The 20,314-nt window shown below is 36.0% G+C and overlaps 1 protein-coding gene across 2 annotated transcripts in view; it reads left to right on the top strand.

Moving 5' to 3' along the window:
- Nucleotides 1-2,998: 2,998 nt before the first annotated feature.
- The window catches only part of LOC132159765 (von Willebrand factor D and EGF domain-containing protein-like), a 69,269-nt gene continuing 51,953 nt past the window's right edge, over nucleotides 2,999-20,314 (top strand). For both annotated transcript variants that reach the window (XM_059569366.1, XM_059569365.1), the window contains exons 1-8: nucleotides 2,999-3,312; nucleotides 10,538-10,722; nucleotides 10,793-11,021; nucleotides 11,936-12,001; nucleotides 12,500-12,732; nucleotides 17,739-17,828; nucleotides 18,021-18,162; nucleotides 18,551-18,768. In XM_059569366.1, the coding sequence (XP_059425349.1) occupies nucleotides 3,228-3,312; nucleotides 10,538-10,722; nucleotides 10,793-11,021; nucleotides 11,936-12,001; nucleotides 12,500-12,732; nucleotides 17,739-17,828; nucleotides 18,021-18,162; nucleotides 18,551-18,768 (1,248 nt within the window). In that variant the 5' untranslated portion in view covers nucleotides 2,999-3,227. The remainder of the gene's footprint in view (nucleotides 3,313-10,537; nucleotides 10,723-10,792; nucleotides 11,022-11,935; nucleotides 12,002-12,499; nucleotides 12,733-17,738; nucleotides 17,829-18,020; nucleotides 18,163-18,550; nucleotides 18,769-20,314) is intronic.

Below are 20,314 nucleotides of genomic sequence, written 5' to 3'. Positions count from 1 at the left end.
TTTATGAGTAAAGAAAGCAAGACTGGTGCTTGTCACAAAAGCCAGTTTCATGTGGGGAAAAATCACATGTATGTTTGTGTTTGAGATAGCAAGACAATCTCAGTCAAAAGCTCAGCAGGAAAGACATTGTTAAGAATAATTTTTGCCTAAAATAGCTTTAGAGAAGTTAGTGTTAAATAGACCTCCGTTGATCTGAACTTAAACTGACAGAAAAGTGTCTTTTATAGCTCCAGCTGCACTGAGGGAATAATTAATTGTATGTCAATGTCACTGAATGTCGATTTTATCTTTTTTTGTCAAATATTAATGTGTTTTTAAGCTTTGAGAATAAAGAAACCTAGTGCTTCTAACACAAAGTTAGAGGGAAAAAATATGCAGGGGAGGGATGAGCGTATATAAAAGAATAAAAGACCTTAGAGGGCTTTCAGAGTGACAGGTTTCCTAAACTGACACCTTCCAGCATGACCTTTTAAAACATGAAAGATCTTGATTTAGCATCCCAGTACAAGATGATTTTAGAAGGGTTTTCTTTTTCTTTTTACATTTAAGCTGGTAAAGAAGTTTGTAGCTCATATTTTGATTGAATGCCTTTAGATGATTAATTTTAAAAGGTGAATGGGTCCGTCATTTGTCTCTTATTTAAAAAAAAAAAAAAAGAAATATCCAAATTATGAATTAGCATTGCACATACAATACGTACATATAAATACAATTTGTTTGTTTGATTGGTTGCTTGTCTGAGCTTGCATTTAATACTTTAAGTCCTGATTAAAACATTGTGATTCCTGCCTTACTTATAAATAAAGGTGCTTCAAAAGGTTCTGCACAGCGATGCCATGGAAGAACCATTTTTGGTTCCACAAAGAAGCATTCAGTCAAAGGTTCTTTAAAGAACCATCTCTTTCTTACCTTTTTATACTCTAAAGAACCGTCTTTCACCACAACCTTTAAGGTTCTTTATAAAACCATTTAGACAAAAAAAGATTCTTATATGGCATTGTATAGAGTGGATTGCATTGCTAGAAGGTTGTGTAATTATCACTCAAAATATTCCAGGTCCTCATTTTCTTTGCCTACCTTTTATAACAATTTTATGAGAAAACCTTAATTTATATTCACCACAAGTATAGGTATATTTTGGACACACTGGGATGGAAATCACCTCCAGAATTTGAGAATGTGGACGTTTTCCACAGTTTTATCTGGTAAGTGACTTCTCAGGAAGAAAAACAAACTGGATCTCTGAAGGCTTCTCTCAAGTGTAAAGTCTAGAAGCTTTTGACGTCCCAGGCAGATGATCTGAGAAAAGTTTTATATTTCTCTTATGATGGTAAAGGATTTTGGAACATAGCACTGGTCCTTGATCACATCTTCTGGGGATCTTCTATTCAAAGCTCCAGCTTAAAGGAAAATCCCTTCTCAGAGATGCTCATCAATTGCGAGGAAGGATGGAGACTTTTTTCAGCCCAACTCCAAAGGCTCTCCCTTGGCATGAGGTTTGAACTTTAATCCAACAGCTTGAGGGAGAATGAGACCCAAAGACCTTCACTAACGTCAGTTCATGACAGGGACCTCAACTTCTTCTCTCAGCCAGACTGCAGGCATTAGAAGCGGATATAATGGTTTAATCTTCAGCCTTAGACAGTTCAGCATTCTCACCCTCTTCCAGGTGGCATCCGAGTCGTTCCGTGCCAAGAGATTGAGAGGGATATACACATTTGGCCAGTCAGGAATTTGGTTTGGAGAAGAACAAGCCCAGAGAGGCAAGGTGTTGGCCTTATCATGAGCTCTGGAGGGCTGAAGGTCTGAGACCAAAAGCTGGATGCTTTAAAGAAGATCAGCTGATATTGAAAAGTGCCAGATATTTTCAGATAGGGGAATTCACACTGAAAGAGTAGTGAAACGTCATCTTAACAGCATTCAAATGAAGGTCTAGCTATAATCAGCTATAATCCTAGCTGGTTCTTTGCAGGATAAGGTTCAAGAACTGCTGTATTGATGTTATATGTGTATCTTTGGATTGTCTTTCTTTCTTTTTTTTTCTATAGTTCAGTGCATTGGTTTTAGGTATCAACCTTTAACAGAGGTAAAATGAAGCCCATTCAGGTGCTTTGAAAAAATTCTACATGTGTTACCATTCAAAATGTACCACGAAAAAAGTTCAAACACAGATTCATCCATCCATGATGATAATTTACCACCAATTTATTGTTATTAGTCCATTTGACTCGGTTTCTTCTTATTCATCCACACCCCAACTTCATATTTGTTCACATTTCTTTACGCAGCACAACCATTTTCATCTGGGCTAATAGATACATCAAGAGAACCGAATTCACACATTTGAATAGTTTTTAAGGATTGTTAATGATTTTTTATTTATTTATTTTGATGTACTGTACTAAGAGGACGCTGAGAGAGTGAGAAAAGAAAAATGCCCCATTTAGCAACCAATCAATTACTTATGTTTTGGCTCTTATTGTGATTTTCTTGTCATTTTTGTTTCCTGTTTTAATTGGTTTTCTCTCTCTCTCTCTCTCTCTCTCTCTCTCTCTCTTTCTCTATATACACACACACACACACACACACACACACACACACACGCACAGTAGGCTATGCATTAGTTGTGGTGCATTTGGCATTGCTTTTCTGTCCGTGACCCTAGAAAACACCCATGACCCATCAAGTCAAAAGCATCTTTGTTTACATCTTTGTAAAACACCTTTTCACTTCTATTTAGAAAGGTTGTTTGAATGTGGAACCTTGTGCAGAAACATGCCGCCATGGAAAAGTGATTTCACATAATTTAATGTGGAAATAATCATCTTTTCTCCATTTTAGCTTCAGTAAATTACCTTTCTCTGAGCTATTCATTGCTTTTCGCGAGTTTTTTTCACTAGAGAGACCCTGTAAGTGTCCTCCAGCTCTCCAGTTAATTGAGGGCTTCTGACTTGGAGTGCCCCCTTCACTCCTCAAAACAGCTGAGTGTTTACACACACACACACACATACGAGGGGGACAAAAATGGTCCAGGATTCTTCTTACTGCCCATAAATTAAGGACAATATGTTGTTCGCGAGGGATCTTCCTTAGTCTTTTTTGTAGGAATGCCAACATCAGGAGCAGAGTGTTCAATCACCCCGCGAACTTTTTTCCTGTGTTAGCAAACTGCCCCAAACTTTCCGATGAGATCCTCGTGGAAAAACGCGCAACTGTGAGTCTCAAACATGGAACTTTTCAACGTCTTTTTAAACTCACCCATCTGCATCTGGTGCCTGTGTTTATTACCGCTGAAGTTACTTGCGCAGCTGGGTAAGTCAAAAACATGCTTATATTAAATACAAACGCTGTTTAGAAGGCATCATTTGGCGCAGTTTTAAGACGGTTTCTGTATAATGCTGCAGATGCGTTATTGGTGGAAATAGTTTACGCATGCAACTTCTAAGCTCTGAAAGCTAAAAGGCGATGCTTGCTTGTTTACTCAAGATTTTGCCACATTCCCAGTGGGAAATTTAAAGATTCACAAACCTTGTGCATAGAAATGTTGTATTTTCCCCCCTTATTTCATTTTGTCATTATTTATGATTGTTTTTGTTTATTTATTTATTTTTTTTCTGCAAATTATTATGTTGAAATGTAGGCTTTTTATAGTTATTGTAGCTCATAACCGTTTAAAAGGTGTGCATAAGATTTTTGTCTGTCTGCGTCAGGAACGTGGTGTTGAGATAATGTGCTTTCAATCCGCAAGACATTGTTTTCATTAGTGCTCAATATTCCGGTCCAGCGGGATTGAACAGCTGTTTGAAACCTGTGCTAAACTTTGTTGTAGCTCTGCGCACTGACATCCATTTGCGCACCAAATGGAGAGTCTGTCTGCGCAGTGATGAAAACGTGCTCTGTGGAGAAATGGACGCACGCTCTCTCTCTCTCTCTCTCTCTCTCTCTCTCTCTCTCTCTCTCTGTGTGTGTGTGTGTGTGTGTGTGTGCGTGCAGATGTTTTCAGCAGTCATTAGAGCAGTCAGTAGGTGAGTATTAAGCCTCAGGGGTGCAGTAATTGTGGGAATGTGAGCCTCATGATTGTGGGGTCAGACTGATTAGTGAGGCTGTGATATCTTTACTGTCCTTTCCTCCAGCTCATACCTCAGTGCCATTGCAGGCTGTGTAAATGTGCTCATTTACACAGTTAGAGAACTTGGACTATACATCATGCACAATACACTATACTGTTTTGCTTTTTGCTTTGTTTAATAATTTCATTTAATTATTACTATTTTTATTTTTTATAGTCTATATTGCTCTGTAAATAAAGTTAAATACAATACAATAAAATGACATAGTATATAACATTTATTTAATAATATTTTGTTTTTAATTTTAATTTTTTTTTTTTTGCATGGATGGATGGATTGGTGATACATTTCTATAATTTAATTAGATTTAATTATATAATTAAATTTAATACAGTATTTTTAAATTACTTTCTGTTTGAATTTTAAATTGCTTAGATATTCCATGATTATTTTTTTGTTTATGTAATTTCTGTACCTTCTTAGTACATAGCCTGCAGTACCTTTTCATCATAAATCAAGAGGAAAATATTGAGATTTTTCTTTTCTTTCTTTTTATTTTTTGAATCGAGTCAAAATTGTAAATCATTTTAGCAGTTTATTTAAACCAGGAATGAGGCAACTTTGGTTGCATTTTATCTGTTACCTGGAAAAATATTGTTGTAATGCATTTTTTATCATTATAATTATTATTGCATTTCTTTCTTTTAGATTTATTGTATTATTAAGTAGTTTTGTGGATTTTCGTGATTTTTGTCTTATTGTTTGTTCTTTATTTATGTTATTAACTGGGTTACTGTTTGATTAATTATTTTTATTTTATTTATTATTTATGTGCATGTCCTGCAGTGCCTTTTATGACCACAAGGTACAAAAAGAGTTAGTTCACGCAAAAATGAAAATTAGCTCATGAATTACTCACCCTCAAGGAATCCTGGGTGTATATGACTTTCTTCTTTCAGACGAATCCAGTCGGAGTTATGTTAAATATAGTGTTTGATCTTTCAAGCTGTTTAATGGCACTCAGTGTGTGTTACAGTGCATCAGTCCAAAAGAAGTTAAATAAAAAGCGGCCATCCATAAAAAATACAAAAATACAAAAATGGGGGACCTTGGGGAGGTTTAGGGGGTTTTAAGAAAAATATCCATATTCAAAACATAATTATCACTTAAATGTAGCAAAAGTCTAATGGTAAATATCGTAAAAAACCTTTTTATTATTATTATTATTATTATTTATTTTATTTTTTTATTCAGTTAATTGCAAAACATTTTACCTGATCATCTGTATCAGGCATTTGGTGATTTTGGTTGCATTTTGTTTGTTAGGGTCACCAGGAAAAACATTATTGTAGGTAATGAATGACATTAATGTATATTAAAGTTTTGACATATTGTATATCAATTATTTTGTGCTAAACTACAATTTTTGGCAAGTAATATTTCTATTGTTTTGGAGTTTTAGGAATAAACAAAGCTGTACATAAAATATATAATGTCTCAATTTCTGGTATTGTCTCTTTCACAAAATCCTCCCAGTGGTGTCCTTTCATTCAGCAGACCGTGAACGAGCCCTTCTCCATGATATTTCTTCAGTTAATCATCAGCGTTGACTTTTCAGTCTTTATTAAATGTCTGACAGCCGTGTGTTTGGATCATGCGATCTCATCCCTCATAAGCCTCACTCAACAAAATCGAGTGAAAAAGAGACATTACTGAGTCCTCTGGGTTTGGTTGAATTCCTGGCTGAGTGAGAGGAGTAAACAGATGAGTGCGTTTGCGACTGTGAAAGTCTTTCGCTTTAATATCAAGGATGGTTTCCTGTGGTCACTGATATTTCATAAACGCAACAGACCCAGACCCAACAAACCAATTTTTTTTGAATGAATCTCTCTCTAGGGCCAGAGAAAGTAAATATCTGGAGCTGTTCCTCTCCTGCAGTGTAATCAGCTCTTCATTCTACCGAGAGGCAGACTGTCACAACAGATAACTCACATTTAGCAGCGCTGCAACCCTCCCACACGCACATATGGATGAACTTGTGTGAAAGTTCTCCAGTTTTAAGAATCCTTAAACACTACATGCTTAAAAAAAAAGATTCTTTGCAGCTTGTTTGGTTCAGCAGGTTCCTTTTTATTGATTTGTTTTTTTTTTTTTTACTCTGTAGGAGTTGAGTTGAGTCTTGATTGGCTATATAGTTTTTGTTTGATTAAACCATGACTTTATGTCTTTATATAACTTTATATCTAACATGGTGATGGAAAAAAATATTGCTTTAGCATAGGGCTGGGCGATAAACAAAAAAAATTATATCTCGATATTGTCAAAATTTTTACGATATTCGATATATATCTCGATATGTTTGCATTTGCATTTAAATAATAAAAAATGAAACATGATTTTCTTTTGCCCATTAAAAAAAAAAAAACTATTTAGATTAAACAGCTAATTTCAGCAGTTAAATCACTTACTGCTTTTTATTAAATGAATACATGTAGGCCTATATGTAACTGAAGCAGTGCAAATTAAGTAACAGTTACAGAAAGTGCATTCTGTCAACTTTTTAGTGCATGCAATTCACAATTTAAACTATGCAACTAGGATAAGTATTTTATTTTAATTTTTTTAATAAGTTTTTAAGCTAAGAACACAAGTCTGTCAACTGTCTGTGGTTTTAAGAGAAGCTCTGTGGCATGAAACTATGTTCCTACTGACACTAAAAACCCTCTTAGATGGGGAGCTAGTTGCTGAAGCACATAGCAATTTCTTATATATAAATATATATAAATGAATACCAAAGACTTTTGCATTCTCTCTGTCTATATTATGGAAACTGGTAAACATATCAGTGAAATTCCCCAATAGTAATTCCAAATGGCCATAGCCTATGTTTCTCTATTCAAACATCAGCGGTCGAGTAAGTGCATTTATTTTGCGATCACAAATGCAAACAATACAGTTGAAATCTCACGACAGAACACAGACCGGCTGAACGACGCTTTCATTAGATCGCTCAATTCCAGCTTGTCAGTGTTTTCAGATTATCGTCAGCAGCTCTTCCGCAATGAGGAGTGAGCACGTGCGCATGGTTGCCAGATTGCTTAAAATAAGCAAACACCGGTCAGAAAATGTATCCTTCTAACAGTGGAGCTCTGATTCGGAGATTTAAACTCTTGTTATCTGGCAACCGCTATCATTAAAGCTCTCGTAGCAGAGGGGCGTAGAGCAGTCAGCAGTTACAGGTTCCTTTTTTGGACATTCGGCGCCTTCTTTTGGGAAAGTATGCTTGAATTTGAAATATTCGATATTCCCGATATATTCAAATTGTACATCGTCGTCAAAATTATTCCGATATTATCGCTAATATTCGATATATCGCCCAGCCCTACTTTAGCATCTGCCCTTAAAAGTTTATTGCTCTCCTCGCTGACAACACTTTTGCGTGTACTCAAAACTTTTAGAGACTTGTGTAAGTTAATCCACAATTGACAACAGAAATAGATGGGAGGAAAACCAGCCTATGTTTCTCTCGCAAACGTTTTATGATTGAAATTTGCATTTGGTCGCAAAACTTTAGCATTTTGTCAAAATGTTTCAAAATCCTTGTAAATGATATTTGTGATGGAGTACCATCAAGATTCAAGGAAATGCTATTTCGCTCTCAAAGCATTTGTGTTCTCTCAACATTTAGAAACTTCACGAATGACAGCAAAAACCTTTTGCTTTTGAAAGTTTTGTTGACCCCGATAAATCGACGATTTGCTTGCATTCCCTGTAAGAAGCTTTGCATTTGCTTTCAAAAACTTTTTCAATGTTTTCTTTAGACTTTACATTTCATAATGTGACTTTATTTATTATAATATGAGTAGTTCTTATTAAAATTTTATTCTAGAATTATTTTGTTTTCCATTTATTTTTACTTTGGCCTGAAAACATTTGCATCTTTTTTAATGTCTGTATGCACTTTTCCAAATTTTTTCAGGTATTTCTTAAGTTTAAACTCATTTGATTGATGGTTGAGTAGGCGGGCCTGTTGTCAGGTATATGTCAGAATGGAGTAGTGTCATACGATCAGAGCATTGATTTGTGGTTCATTTAAAACGCCAGCACATAGAACTATAAAAAGTTAATTGTGCAACTTAGGTTCTACTAGGACATCAGGCTGTCAAACCCATTTTGGTCTATTTATATTTCATTTCTTAAACCACTTTAAGATGTCAAAGGTTTTGACCACATATGGAATTATTCCATCCATCTTCTAGTCTTTTGCAGTAACTGGCTTAGCACAAAAAAAGTGTGTGCATTGTTCAAAAGTAGTGTTGTGTGCAACAGCAGTGACATGTTGAGAAAGTGGACGGCGTCTGAAGTTTTCAGTGGAATTCCCTTGTGAGGAAGTGTCTGAAATTCACCCCGTCCTTAAGTCAACAAATTAACCGAGCGATCTGAGGTGTTTACCCAGCAGCGCTGTCCCAGCTTTGGTTTGAGGGCTGAGGGCTGAAAGTGTTTTTGGGACCTTTGACCTTGGGTAACAAAATCTGTCCATGGTTGTCACCCCTGCAAATACAGACAGAGACCAAATGTGCTCAGATCTTCTAAACAAACGAAACTTCTGCTCTGTCTCTATGACATGGGTTTTTGGTGTGGCAGTAGCTGCTTTTGCTTTCATCTTGTCTTTAAGGCGGCCACCTTGAAACTCCATTACCTCCTCTTAAGAAATGTTGCTTCAAATCATCCCTGCATCTCCCCACCAAACCATTATTAGGAATTTAGAAAATGAACACTTTAATGTCTTTATCTTCATCTTGCCCCATTACACCTCTAAGGGTAAAGCTTAAGACGTAATTGCAGAGTAATGATCCTTGAATTAGGCTGGAGAGACTCTAAACCAGCCGAGACATGATCTCATCAGCACTCCAGTGGGGCAGAAAGCCGTCTCGGCCCGTCTTCGTCTACCCTCTGGAAAGCAGACAGGATTAAAGGAGATATTTTCTGCTCTTTTCCATGCTGGTCAAAGGTCTCCTGCCCTTATTCTTTATGAGGACTTTTAGATAGTTAGTGGAAATGTGTTCCTCTGAACAAACTCTGTATTTGAGGCTTCACTAAGAGATGTAGCTTAAACTAGTTCTTAACATTTTTTGATGAAAATGTGAGTGCTTTACTATGCAAAACTTGATGCTGAAATGGTTGATTACTTACTTGTTTAAGCCTCTAAAGTCTCTGTTCTTTTAGACCACTCTGGCAAAAACTCTGAAATCTCGTCAGAGGATACTATAACAATGTAATATTGCTTCGTTTGGCCTTTTGCTTTTGTTGTGTTTTGCTGATGTTTGTTTTTTCACTTGCTGACAGTTTTATTTGTTTAATTGTGCTTTGGTGAAAATTTATTTGTTGCTTTGCTTATTTCTTTTCTGTTTTGTTGTTCTTTGCGGATGTTTATTTTGTGTTTTAATTTGCGTGTTTGCGATGTTTTGCTTTGCTTTTTTGTTTAATTGTACTTTACTGCTTTATTGTGTTTTGTTAACAATTTAATTGTTTACTAACATTATTTTTTGTTTCTTTTTTTGTTTTTGTTTTTTTCATTTTCTTTTTTTGTTTTTGTTTTGTTGCTTTAGTGATTTTTTTATTTTTAGCTGACTTTTTTTTTTTTTTTTCGTTAGGCTTTGGTGACATTTTTGTATTGTGCGTGTGTTTGTTTTGGTCTTTTTTTCTTTTTGTTTTTTTATGCTTTGCTGATATAAGCACCAAGTGAAAGTCTTGTGTACTGTCTAAAGTCTACATTTTCCCACCAGTTTATTGTGTCTATAATGTCTGCTATCTGCCCTGTCTCTGTTTCCCACGTTCACTGGCAGAGATGGCATGATATCCAACCCAAACTTTCTATTAGCATGTTCAGGAGGAGCATTAGAGGATTACCAGTGTACTGCTGGCCTCAGGCATCCTCATACAAAAAAGCGAGACAGGTCCTGTCGATCTCCCTTCCCTCATAATTAGCCGCAATAGAGACATCCGACCCACTTCGGCTCTGAGATACAGGAAGGAGAAGGAGAAGGAGAAGGTATTACCGATGTGCTGTCTTAGGAAAAGGCAAGGGATTAAAAAGGTTTTAGCCTGAAAGTCACACATCGGTTTTTGTTCCTCTGTTTTGCCGTTAGACACGGACACACATCACTGATTCTGCTGACCTTTATGATGTAAAGTTAGGAGCAATGAAAAGGGGGTCCGATAAAGGTGCTTTATTTTTACCTTAGATAAATGTGTGCAGCTGAGGAGGTCACTTTAACCCCCATTTGGGTTTTAATGAACCTGAGTGACGTTTTCAAGCCACCATAATGACACAGTTTTCTACCTTCTCGCTCGCTGTCTTCTGAGTCCTGACCTTTGTCTTTGCCAAAAGGTTGTTTTAAACTCTTTCATGAATATTGAAGGTTGTAATTCAGTCTGTGGTTTGACTGTGTCCTTGGTTCTTCCAGCTCCAGAGTGCTATCCGGGCGGATACAGGACATTGAGAAATGCATACCGTAGTGTTGATTTCGACTCTACTGAACTTCAGAACACAGCGATACAGGATCTGATATGTGACCATTCGCTGCCACCCGGATGGTACCGATTTTCCATAAACAACAAGCCTGCGGAGATGCCGACCCACTGCGTTGAGGTGGGAAGTTGTCAATTAGTTCTGACTGGTTTCCAAACTGCAGTTTCTTGATCTGTGTTTCTTTTTGTAGATGAACCGCTGTGGGACACAGGCTCCAGTGTGGTTGTCTCTAAAGGACAGCTCTCTTCCGAGGCCTGGAGAGGTCAAGCAGCTCTCGGCCTGTGCCACTTGGCAGTTCTTCCATGGAAGCACCAAAGACTGCTGCCTTTTCCGTATACCAATCTCCGTCCGGAATTGTGGAAAGTTCCTGCTCTACTTCCTGCAGCCGACACAGGGTTGCATGGGATACTGTGCGGAAGGTATATATTATATTAATAAATATGCTGGATTTTTATGAAAATAATGTTATCAGACACAAAATAATAATGATTCTAAAATAATTTAATACTTCTGATTTTGGCGTGAGACCACACAATGTTTGAAATGAAAAGGCAGAATTAAATCTAATTCCTATTGATTTGCATCTTAGTGATATAATTCACCTGTAATAGCCTCTAAAACAGCGAGGCTTGCCCCAGTAGAAGAAACAATGAAGAGTTTCTTTTAGGCCCATTTAATAGCACGTCAAGATGTTCCCTACACAACAGCCCAGTGAGAAACTGCCATCTAATTTGTAGTGGGTGATCAATATTTCACTTTCTTTGGCTGCATTTCCTCACTGACTTTCTCAAACATCTCCTATATCCATATAAATGACTGTATCATCAACCATGTGTGAGAGTATTTGGGTCGTTTTTAGCTTAGGATCGATTTTGGGTGACCGAAGTTCTGCAGGGGCGCAAATCAGATTACTGGATTCATGTAGCAATTTTTCACGGATTTATGACACTTCGATGATGGCTTCAGGGAGAAGGAAACTGTTTGGATTTTAGAGTTTTGGCACGACATGAAAGTGAGGGCTTCATCCCATAGCACTATGCATTATTTAAGGTGACATCTATCTATATATCTGCCTGCCTGCCTAAAAAAATAAATTATTAATTTGTTTAATAAAAAACACACTTGTATATTCGATTTTATATATCTATTTATTTATAATAGGAAAGTATAAGCAGGAAGGTAACTGGTCTTATAGAAAAAAAAAATCTAAATAATAAAAAAATATATATAATATTTACAGATTACATGATAAGTATTGATTTCTTTATACTATTAAAGTATAAAAAGGAAGTTTAATGATTTTTTGTTGTTGTTGTTTGTTTTGTTTAATTAGTTGCTTCACCATACACACCTAAACTGTGCCCACCTGGAGAAACCATAGTTAGCAGTGTATGTAAGGGTAAGTTTTAAGTTCTAGAATTTTCTACATACAATACAATACATATATGTGACCCTGGAGCACAAAACCAGTCTTAAGTGTCAGTTTCTAAAAAAAAAAGGTCATACATCATCTGAAAGCTGAATACATAAGGTTTCAATTGATGTATGGTTTATCAGGATCGGAATACATTTGGCCGAGATAAACTATTTGAAAATCCGGAATCTGAGGGTGCAAAATTTATTGCCTTTAAAATTGTCCAAATTAATTCTTAGCAATGCATATTACTAATCAAAAATTAAGTTTTGATTTACGGTGGGAAATTTACAAAATATCTTCATGGAAAGTGATCTTTACTTAAAATCTATAATTTTGACCAATGCAATGTTTTTTTGGCTATTGCTAACAATATACCCAGCGACTTAAGACTGGTTTTGTGGTCCAGGGTCACAAATGCATTTCTATTTCATCCTATGACCTTGTTTTTTTTTTTGTTTTTTTTCTTGTTTTTCTGTAAAGCAAACGTCCCCTCACTGACCTCAAAACCCTTGGTGACCCCAGAGCTGGTCGGTAGCAGTGTCCACCTCCGCTGCTCCTTTACTGGGGTGACGTCCATGTGGCCGGTGGGGTATCAGGTTGTGTGGGCCAGATACTCCTCCAACACCATGAAGGTAGAGATCAGACGAGACACAACCACCAGACTCTACTCACTGGTGGAGATGGACGGAGTTCACTTCAGACTGGGAGAAACGGTAAAGAGATGATTGTAGAATGTGGTTTTAATGTAAAATGAAATTTTGAAAATCTAATTTTACTTTGGATTTGTTGAGAATGATGAAAAGGGCTAAAATTTTTAGTGAATTGCTGTAAAATTTCCAATGTTATGCAAATACATTTTAGCCTGGTTAGCCCTGCCCACAGTGTAATCTTATTGGTCTAAAATCCTGCAGCGCATATCTGCATATTAAACATACATAACGTGTTCGGATTGGATGTTTTTTGCTTCTCGTAACATTTCCTTTAAGGTGGTAAATTTAATTTCTAAATTAATTTATATATATATATATATATATATATATATATAGCTCTAACAAATGTTATGTTTGTTAACGACTAGTGAATTATTCAGTCACATAACTTCTTTGATGGACATATTGTATAGTGCATACATTGAACATGTGCCTGTCAATATATTGCTGTACACCTCTATCGCTTTTGCTGCTCAGAAATATTCACGCAATCATGCAGCATGTATCAGAACACCTGCGCTCCGGCGCTTACACTCACTGATCTGTAGATAACTGAACCGCGCTCTGGTCCACCTCTTCCAACCGAGCCAGGGACCGCTAAACGGTGCGATCACACTAGTCAAACGAACCAGGCTTTGGGGGTTAAGATTGTCTAGTGTGAGCACATCCTAATTATTCTCCCGCATCCCACACACATGAGTGTGTACCCGCCCAACAAGTGTTGTCCCGCGCCGCACTCTGCAGCGATGGGTCCCGCGATCACGCAGGTCTCTACTCGGAAGATGCCTGTTATAATGTTATGATCAAGGCTCTGGACTCTGAGCATAACTTGTTTTTCTATAACAAACTATAAAATATTTTCTATAAAAACGTTAATATCCTGGCAGTGACAAATAGCTAGTTTTATTTTTTATTTTAATTACATTAATGTTATAAGTTTAGATTTACAATAAATATTTTAACTGCTACTATGCAAAAGGAATAATGTTGTAAAAAACACCTTATTTGTGTGTGTATAAATATATATATATAACTATATATATAACGTGAGACTCTTATCGGGCGGTAAAAAAAATATCGCCGTTAATCTATTCTCAAAGTTGGCTTGGGAGCTGGGTCTATACTAAGCAAGCTATGATGACTTTCACCTTGATATTTTATATAACCGACTGGCTGAGGCCAGCCTAAAAAGATGCTCAGGACAGTTGACGGGCCACTGCTGCGCATCGTCACGAAAGCTTATCTTTTTCACGTCTTTTTAAGCCTTACCGCTTGTCGATTTAAACATTAAAGCATCCAAAAACAAGACACGGAAAAGCTGAACAGAGCTGGTTACTCGCGCGCTGTGTTCGATGCGCACGAGAGAGAGAGCCGCGTATCATGGACAGCGACACTCAACCGAGCTCTCTTCTGCGAAGTTCTCCTCGAACTCCCTCCTGCACCTGAACGAACAAAAACAAATCGCAGTTTGAACAAACAAAAAGATGTGAAAGAGCCCAATTCAGTACTCGCGGTGTTCTGGTGTTCAGGGCTCACGCAGAGAAAGGTGTCACAAAACACTTGAACATCGAATTTGCTTATTTTTGCTCTTGTGCCGACAAATACATACAAAATATGTCAAAAAATCCACCTTGGAAATTATGCTCGAAAAAACTGTCAGTTATTTCTTAAGTGAAAGTAAACAGTTGAGGAAAAAAATGGGATGTGTATTAGAGCTTAGATCGACCCGCGGGCCGGGCCGGGCCGGGCCCATAGTTCCCGCCACCGTCCCCGGGCCGGGTCGGGTCGGGCCCTTGATAAAGCACGTCACGTGTCATGCGCAGCGTCTCGTCCACTCGCAGTCTCGCATGCGTGACGCATCTTATCTGCTGTGCGTGCTGTACTATTCAGTAGAATAAGTGCAACATGGAGCTTGAAGAATCAAAGAAAAAAATTAAAACAGGAGAATTAACTTTGAGCAAGTTTGGAGGAAAATTGGAGGTATGGAAACATTTTAAACTAGTCGTGGGGATTTGTTGGGCCCGATCTAAGCTCTAATGTGTATTATATTGGATGCGTTCATCGTCTCTTAAAGTGACCGCGTCTAATTTAGCTACTGTCTGCTGTAATGTTAATCCAAGAAAATGAAAATGAAAATCACTCACTGCTCTTGACTGAATTACTTTGTAGTTTTAACAGTCAAACCAAAATTTAATTCAGACACCAGATATAATTTTTGATATATATAGCAAAACTGTTATAATGTGAGAAATGTAGAAGGTGTCTGAATAAATTTAGGTTTGATTGTATATTTCATTTTTACATTGAAGACTATCCAGTGCTATTTTACATTTAATTATTTGGTTTCTGTACCTTGACACCTACAAACTCAAACATTGTGTATAATAGCACAAATAAATATAAAAATAAACGAATATACAAATTAAACAATTTCAACAGGGCCCACTGGTACAACTTTCACCGGGTCCCCGCTGACCCCAGCTCCGGCCCTGCTCACGCCTGTTTCACACATACTCCGTCTGCAGTGCGTACGCAGTCCGTGTGGGTTACATATGTGGTGCAGCACAGACTCGATGTGCTTTCACACAGGACGCGTTTGCAGTTCGCTACTCGGTACATAAACGATCGCTGCACTGCTGCAGACACAACGCTCCTGGAACGCAACTGGAATCCGTTAACATGGCTGCGTAAAAAAATATGCAATGCATAGGCACTGCAGACGGAGTATGTGTGAAACAGGCGTAAGGTTGTTTGCACCTTGTGCAATGTGGAATTAGTTTACAGCTTGTTCAAGCACTTTGTGATGCATTTTGGAAACAGGAGATGAGCCCCTTTTCTAATGCACCACCTAGCTTGATAAACCCCTTCTCAAACCTTTGGGTAACACACATATTCTGAATGCCTTCGGCAGAATTCGAATGAGACATTTTAATCTAGATTAATTTCAAGATCACAGTGAGATTAATCTAGATTTAAAAAAATTAATCTATGCCCACCACTAATATATATATATATATATATATATATATATATATATATATATATATATATATATATATGTGCAGCTTCTTACCGTACTAAAATATTTATTTCTGGAGTGAGTGTATACGTTTTTATATGCACATTTTGGAAATGTTATTTGCTAAAGGCAGACAAAACCGAGAATAATTTACTATGATATACCACAATTAGTACAAAAATGTAAAAAAAAAAAAAAACAATGTACACACACATATTCGTATACACTTGAAAAATTTGTATAATTTGTAAAAATATATATGTAAATGTGAATCTGGCTAGACTCTGAAATCTTAAAACAACGTTTAATATATAAAGTCAACTTAAAATGTATGTTGTTGATTTTTTTATTGAAGTTTTTTGACTGATAACTGAGTGATAAAAATATGTTTGAATTTTAGCCACATCATTGTCTTTTGAATTTTTTTTCTTTTTTTTTCTCTGGCATAACGGACATACTCCAGAGAGCCATCTAGCTCTCTTCTCACAAGACCAAGAAAGGAAAGGGTTTTTGGTGAGGGGTGTCTTCAGTCATGACGCTCTTTGACCTCTAATGTGAGTTTAGAAAGAGTTACAGCGGAAGTGAGAGCTGGTCAAGAAGGTCAAAGGAAAGGTCAAATCAAAGCCACATGTGTACAAACCATAAATAACATTAAGGAGTTTTATCTAGAAGTTTAATTCTGATTTGCTAATTTTGATGTGAAGTTTGACTTTAAGATGTTCTGTGCTACCTGCAGTCATAAAAAAACGTGTTTGTAGATCACAGAGGCCCCTGTTTGAGGAACACCATCATTGTGATTTGGGTTGTGAGGTTCCCTTAAACATGTCACAGCTGGACTTAGTTAAACACACACACACACACACACACAGTCATACAAGCACACCTCATGCTCTCTGTAATTACCATATACAGGCAAAACAGACCTGAAAATCCTTCATACACACACAAAAGCAAATTCAAACAAAAATAATTTGTTTCAGTGCCATATATTGCTTTAAATGCCATGTAATGATGAAGTCTGTCAAATACATTCGTGCATTAAGATTTAATTCTCATCTTTGTTTTGTAACCAATGGGTCCATGTATATTGTATTGTGTGTGTGTGTGTGTGTGTGTGTGTGTATATATATATATATATATATATATATATATATATATATATATATAAATAAAAGAAAAATAAATAAATAATTTCACTTTTTAAACAAAAATTTATTTTTATTTAATTATTATTTATTTAAAAAAGTATGTATTTCTTTTTTTTGGAAAGATATGTCAGCAAGGCTACATTCTCATGTATGAATACAACTATTAAAATTAAAATGAAATAAATTATTATTATTAATAAAATTAAAATAAAATGATTCATTTAATGTACATTTTCTTTTCATTATTTATAAATAAAGTAAAGTGATCCTTAAAATAAAAGTAAATTCACTATATATTGATATTTACATTATTAAAAAAATATATTATTCATTTATTTTGTATTTATTATTATTATTATTATTATTATTAATATTATTAATATTATTATTATGAAACGAAACATTGATTTTTGCCATCTCAGGTTTTAGTTCTCATTTTTATTTAGTAATTAATGTTTCCTTGTAGTATTATTATTATTATTATCATTATGTTATTTATTATTTTAATATATTTTAAATTATATATCCATATATGAAATAATAATAATAATAATAATAATAAATATTTAATAAAGTTATTTGTAGACAATATTTTATTACATTCCCATACATGAATAAACAAAAACATGTATATATATATATATATATATATATATATATATAACAAAATAATACATTTTCAAGTTGTAATTTGAATTATTTACATTTTTATTAACTTAATTAAAAAAAAACACACACACGGTCCCTGCAATACAAGTGTATTATTGATTTCTATTGATTTCTAGTTTCTATCTCTTTGCTCAATCAGCATGACCTTCATGGCAGTATTATTTGATTGACAGTTTTCCTGCAGCGTGTCCACCTTCCTGTTAAACTCCTCCAGCTTGCAGTCGGCGTCTAAAGAAAGCGCAGGGGTTTTCGCAGGAATTAAGGTAAATCCTGTCACATTTAATTCTTCATAATTATGATGGATCATGCACAACATCTGAAGCAATAATTACTGGCTAAATACACATTGCAGCATTGCAAATATTATGTTGCATAATTACCCATGTCTAAAAGAGCTGTACGATGGTGTTTGGTTTACACTGGCTTCGGCCAACCACACAATACTTTTTGTGCAGTTTGTTCCAGATGTCCTGCACATCCGTGAGGATGCTAAAAAGCACGTTTTGGCTGTACACAGCACAGTCCCTATTCCCTGCCATGGGTTTGAGCACAACCGCCGCTGCAAAGTGACTCTTGCTCTCAGCGTACATGAAGCAGGTGTGTGTATGTTGGTGTTATTTTTTATTAACGTACATTTTGAATCTATGGGTAAGTAAAGTTTTAATTGTTTGTGTCATAAACTATTTAACAGGTTTTTTTAATGGTTCATTGTCACATTCATATATATATATATATATATATATATATATATATATATATATATATATGTGTGTGTGTGTGTGTGTGTATGTTTATTTTATCAACGCAGGTGCTTCAGTCACTTCTGTAAAAACTGTTCCCAAGCTTTATGTAGCTTAGGTAAAATGTCTTGAATGTGACCACCTGTGCATGAATTGTCCTTTTCCTCTCAAGGACATTTTGTCTCTGAGTTTTTTCATTTTGGTTGAGGATGTATCTACTGATAATCTCTGTCCGTGTGTCTCAGACAATGTAGTTGTGAAGGTTTCAAACGTGGCCTTATCATCCTGCTCAGTCGAGCTCCTGTCCCAGCCCTGTCGAAACAGCGTCTGTGCTCAGGGTACCGTGACTCTCAGCGCTGTTACTGATTTCACCCGGGACGGGGACCGGGTCAGCTTCCTCTCCACTCAGCCCGCCGAAGGCAGCCCTCGTCTCTGGAGAGGTTACAACCCTCCTGCACTGAAGGTTAGCCCAACTTTAGCAGGCATTTCACATTTAATATTAGTTGCTTGAGTGGTTTTGTACTTAATTAATATCTGTAATTTGATAAGTGCTCTTTGAAATGGCCTTAAGGACAATGAAGTGCTTAAGATTAGAATATATTTACATGATAATGTTTTCAAGGGGAATTTTTCTTGCTCTTTTTACAATTTGACCCACCCTGAAGAAACCCTAGTGTGCCCTGGTGGTACTCTGACATTAACCAATCATAGCAAAGGTTATATGCATTAAGAAGTCTTAAAGGTACAGTACCCAAGACGTAGCACCATTTGGAACATTTCTACTTCAAGGTGTGATGTTATTACATTTTAGTAATTTTATTTTACAAATTATGTTGTAATGATTGCATTAGTAAAACATTCAACACTTTTACCAAGTAAGAAGGAAAACATAAATAAAAAAGGATCACAGGAAAATTAGAAAATTATTTTTGTTCAGTTATTTTTGGGTAAAATAAGTTTAAGTGAAAGTTGTGACATTTGCCAAGTACTGTACGGTAACCCATACTCGGAATTGGTGCCCCCCTCCCACTATATATATATATATATATATATATATATATATATATATATATATATATATATATATATATATTTATTTGCATTTTCTTTTTTTTAGCTTTTTTATTTATTTATTTTATTTATTCATTCATCCAGTCATACTTTTTTTGTAACGGTTGAAAAATAAAATAAAATCTGATATAAAATATATTTATATAAAAGTTAAAACTGCTCATATAGAATTTAGAGAGACAGTTTGACATGAGCATTTTCTTCTCTCTCTTTTTTTTTCCGTAATTCTTCAGGTTTGAGATACACTGTCTACATTTACATGCAACCAAATAATCCGTTTGTAATCAGATTGAAGCCTCAATCGGGCTGAAAGCCTTCATGTAAACACCTTAATCGATCCGATTGAGCTTGATAGGAAGGACATTTCGATCCGATTGAAGGGGGTGGGTTATTTCTCTTCAAATATGATTGAGAGTGCATATAAACACTCGATCGGATTGAACCACAAAATTAAAAGTACTACGTATGTGCAATGACACAGAAATAACGTAATGATGTGTGAAGCGCGGAACGAACGGCTCTTCCTTTAGAATAAAGTGTTGTATAAATGCGTGTCCTGTCCTTTCACTCGGCAACTGTAAAGTGGAGCAGGACAACCTTGTTTTGGATACTCAAGTACAGACAACCCGTTTTGGGCGTGGGTGTTGAACTCTATATTTGTGCAGTGTGCGCATGTCAAAAAAAGATCTGTTCCGATTCGAAGCTTGGACATATAAATGTGCACATCAACCCAATAACTTTATTTAGCGTTCATTTAAACACTACAGTCAGATTCATCATTCGGAATGAGTTCAGTCCGATTGAACCAAAAATTGTGCATGTCAACGTAGCCAATGTGACTCGGCCTTACAGCTCTTATAATTGACCCCTTCTGAAAGGAAGAGAGAGCCTCTAATAAGGCTGACACTGAAAGGACAGACAAGAATGTGGTAATTATG

The sequence above is a fragment of the Carassius carassius genome, chromosome 16 (assembly GCF_963082965.1).
Source record: "Carassius carassius chromosome 16, fCarCar2.1, whole genome shotgun sequence".
NCBI classification, from domain to species: domain Eukaryota; kingdom Metazoa; phylum Chordata; class Actinopteri; order Cypriniformes; family Cyprinidae; genus Carassius; species Carassius carassius.
The sequence above is the reverse complement of the archived record's forward strand: the minus strand, read 5'-3'. Positions and strand labels throughout refer to the sequence as shown.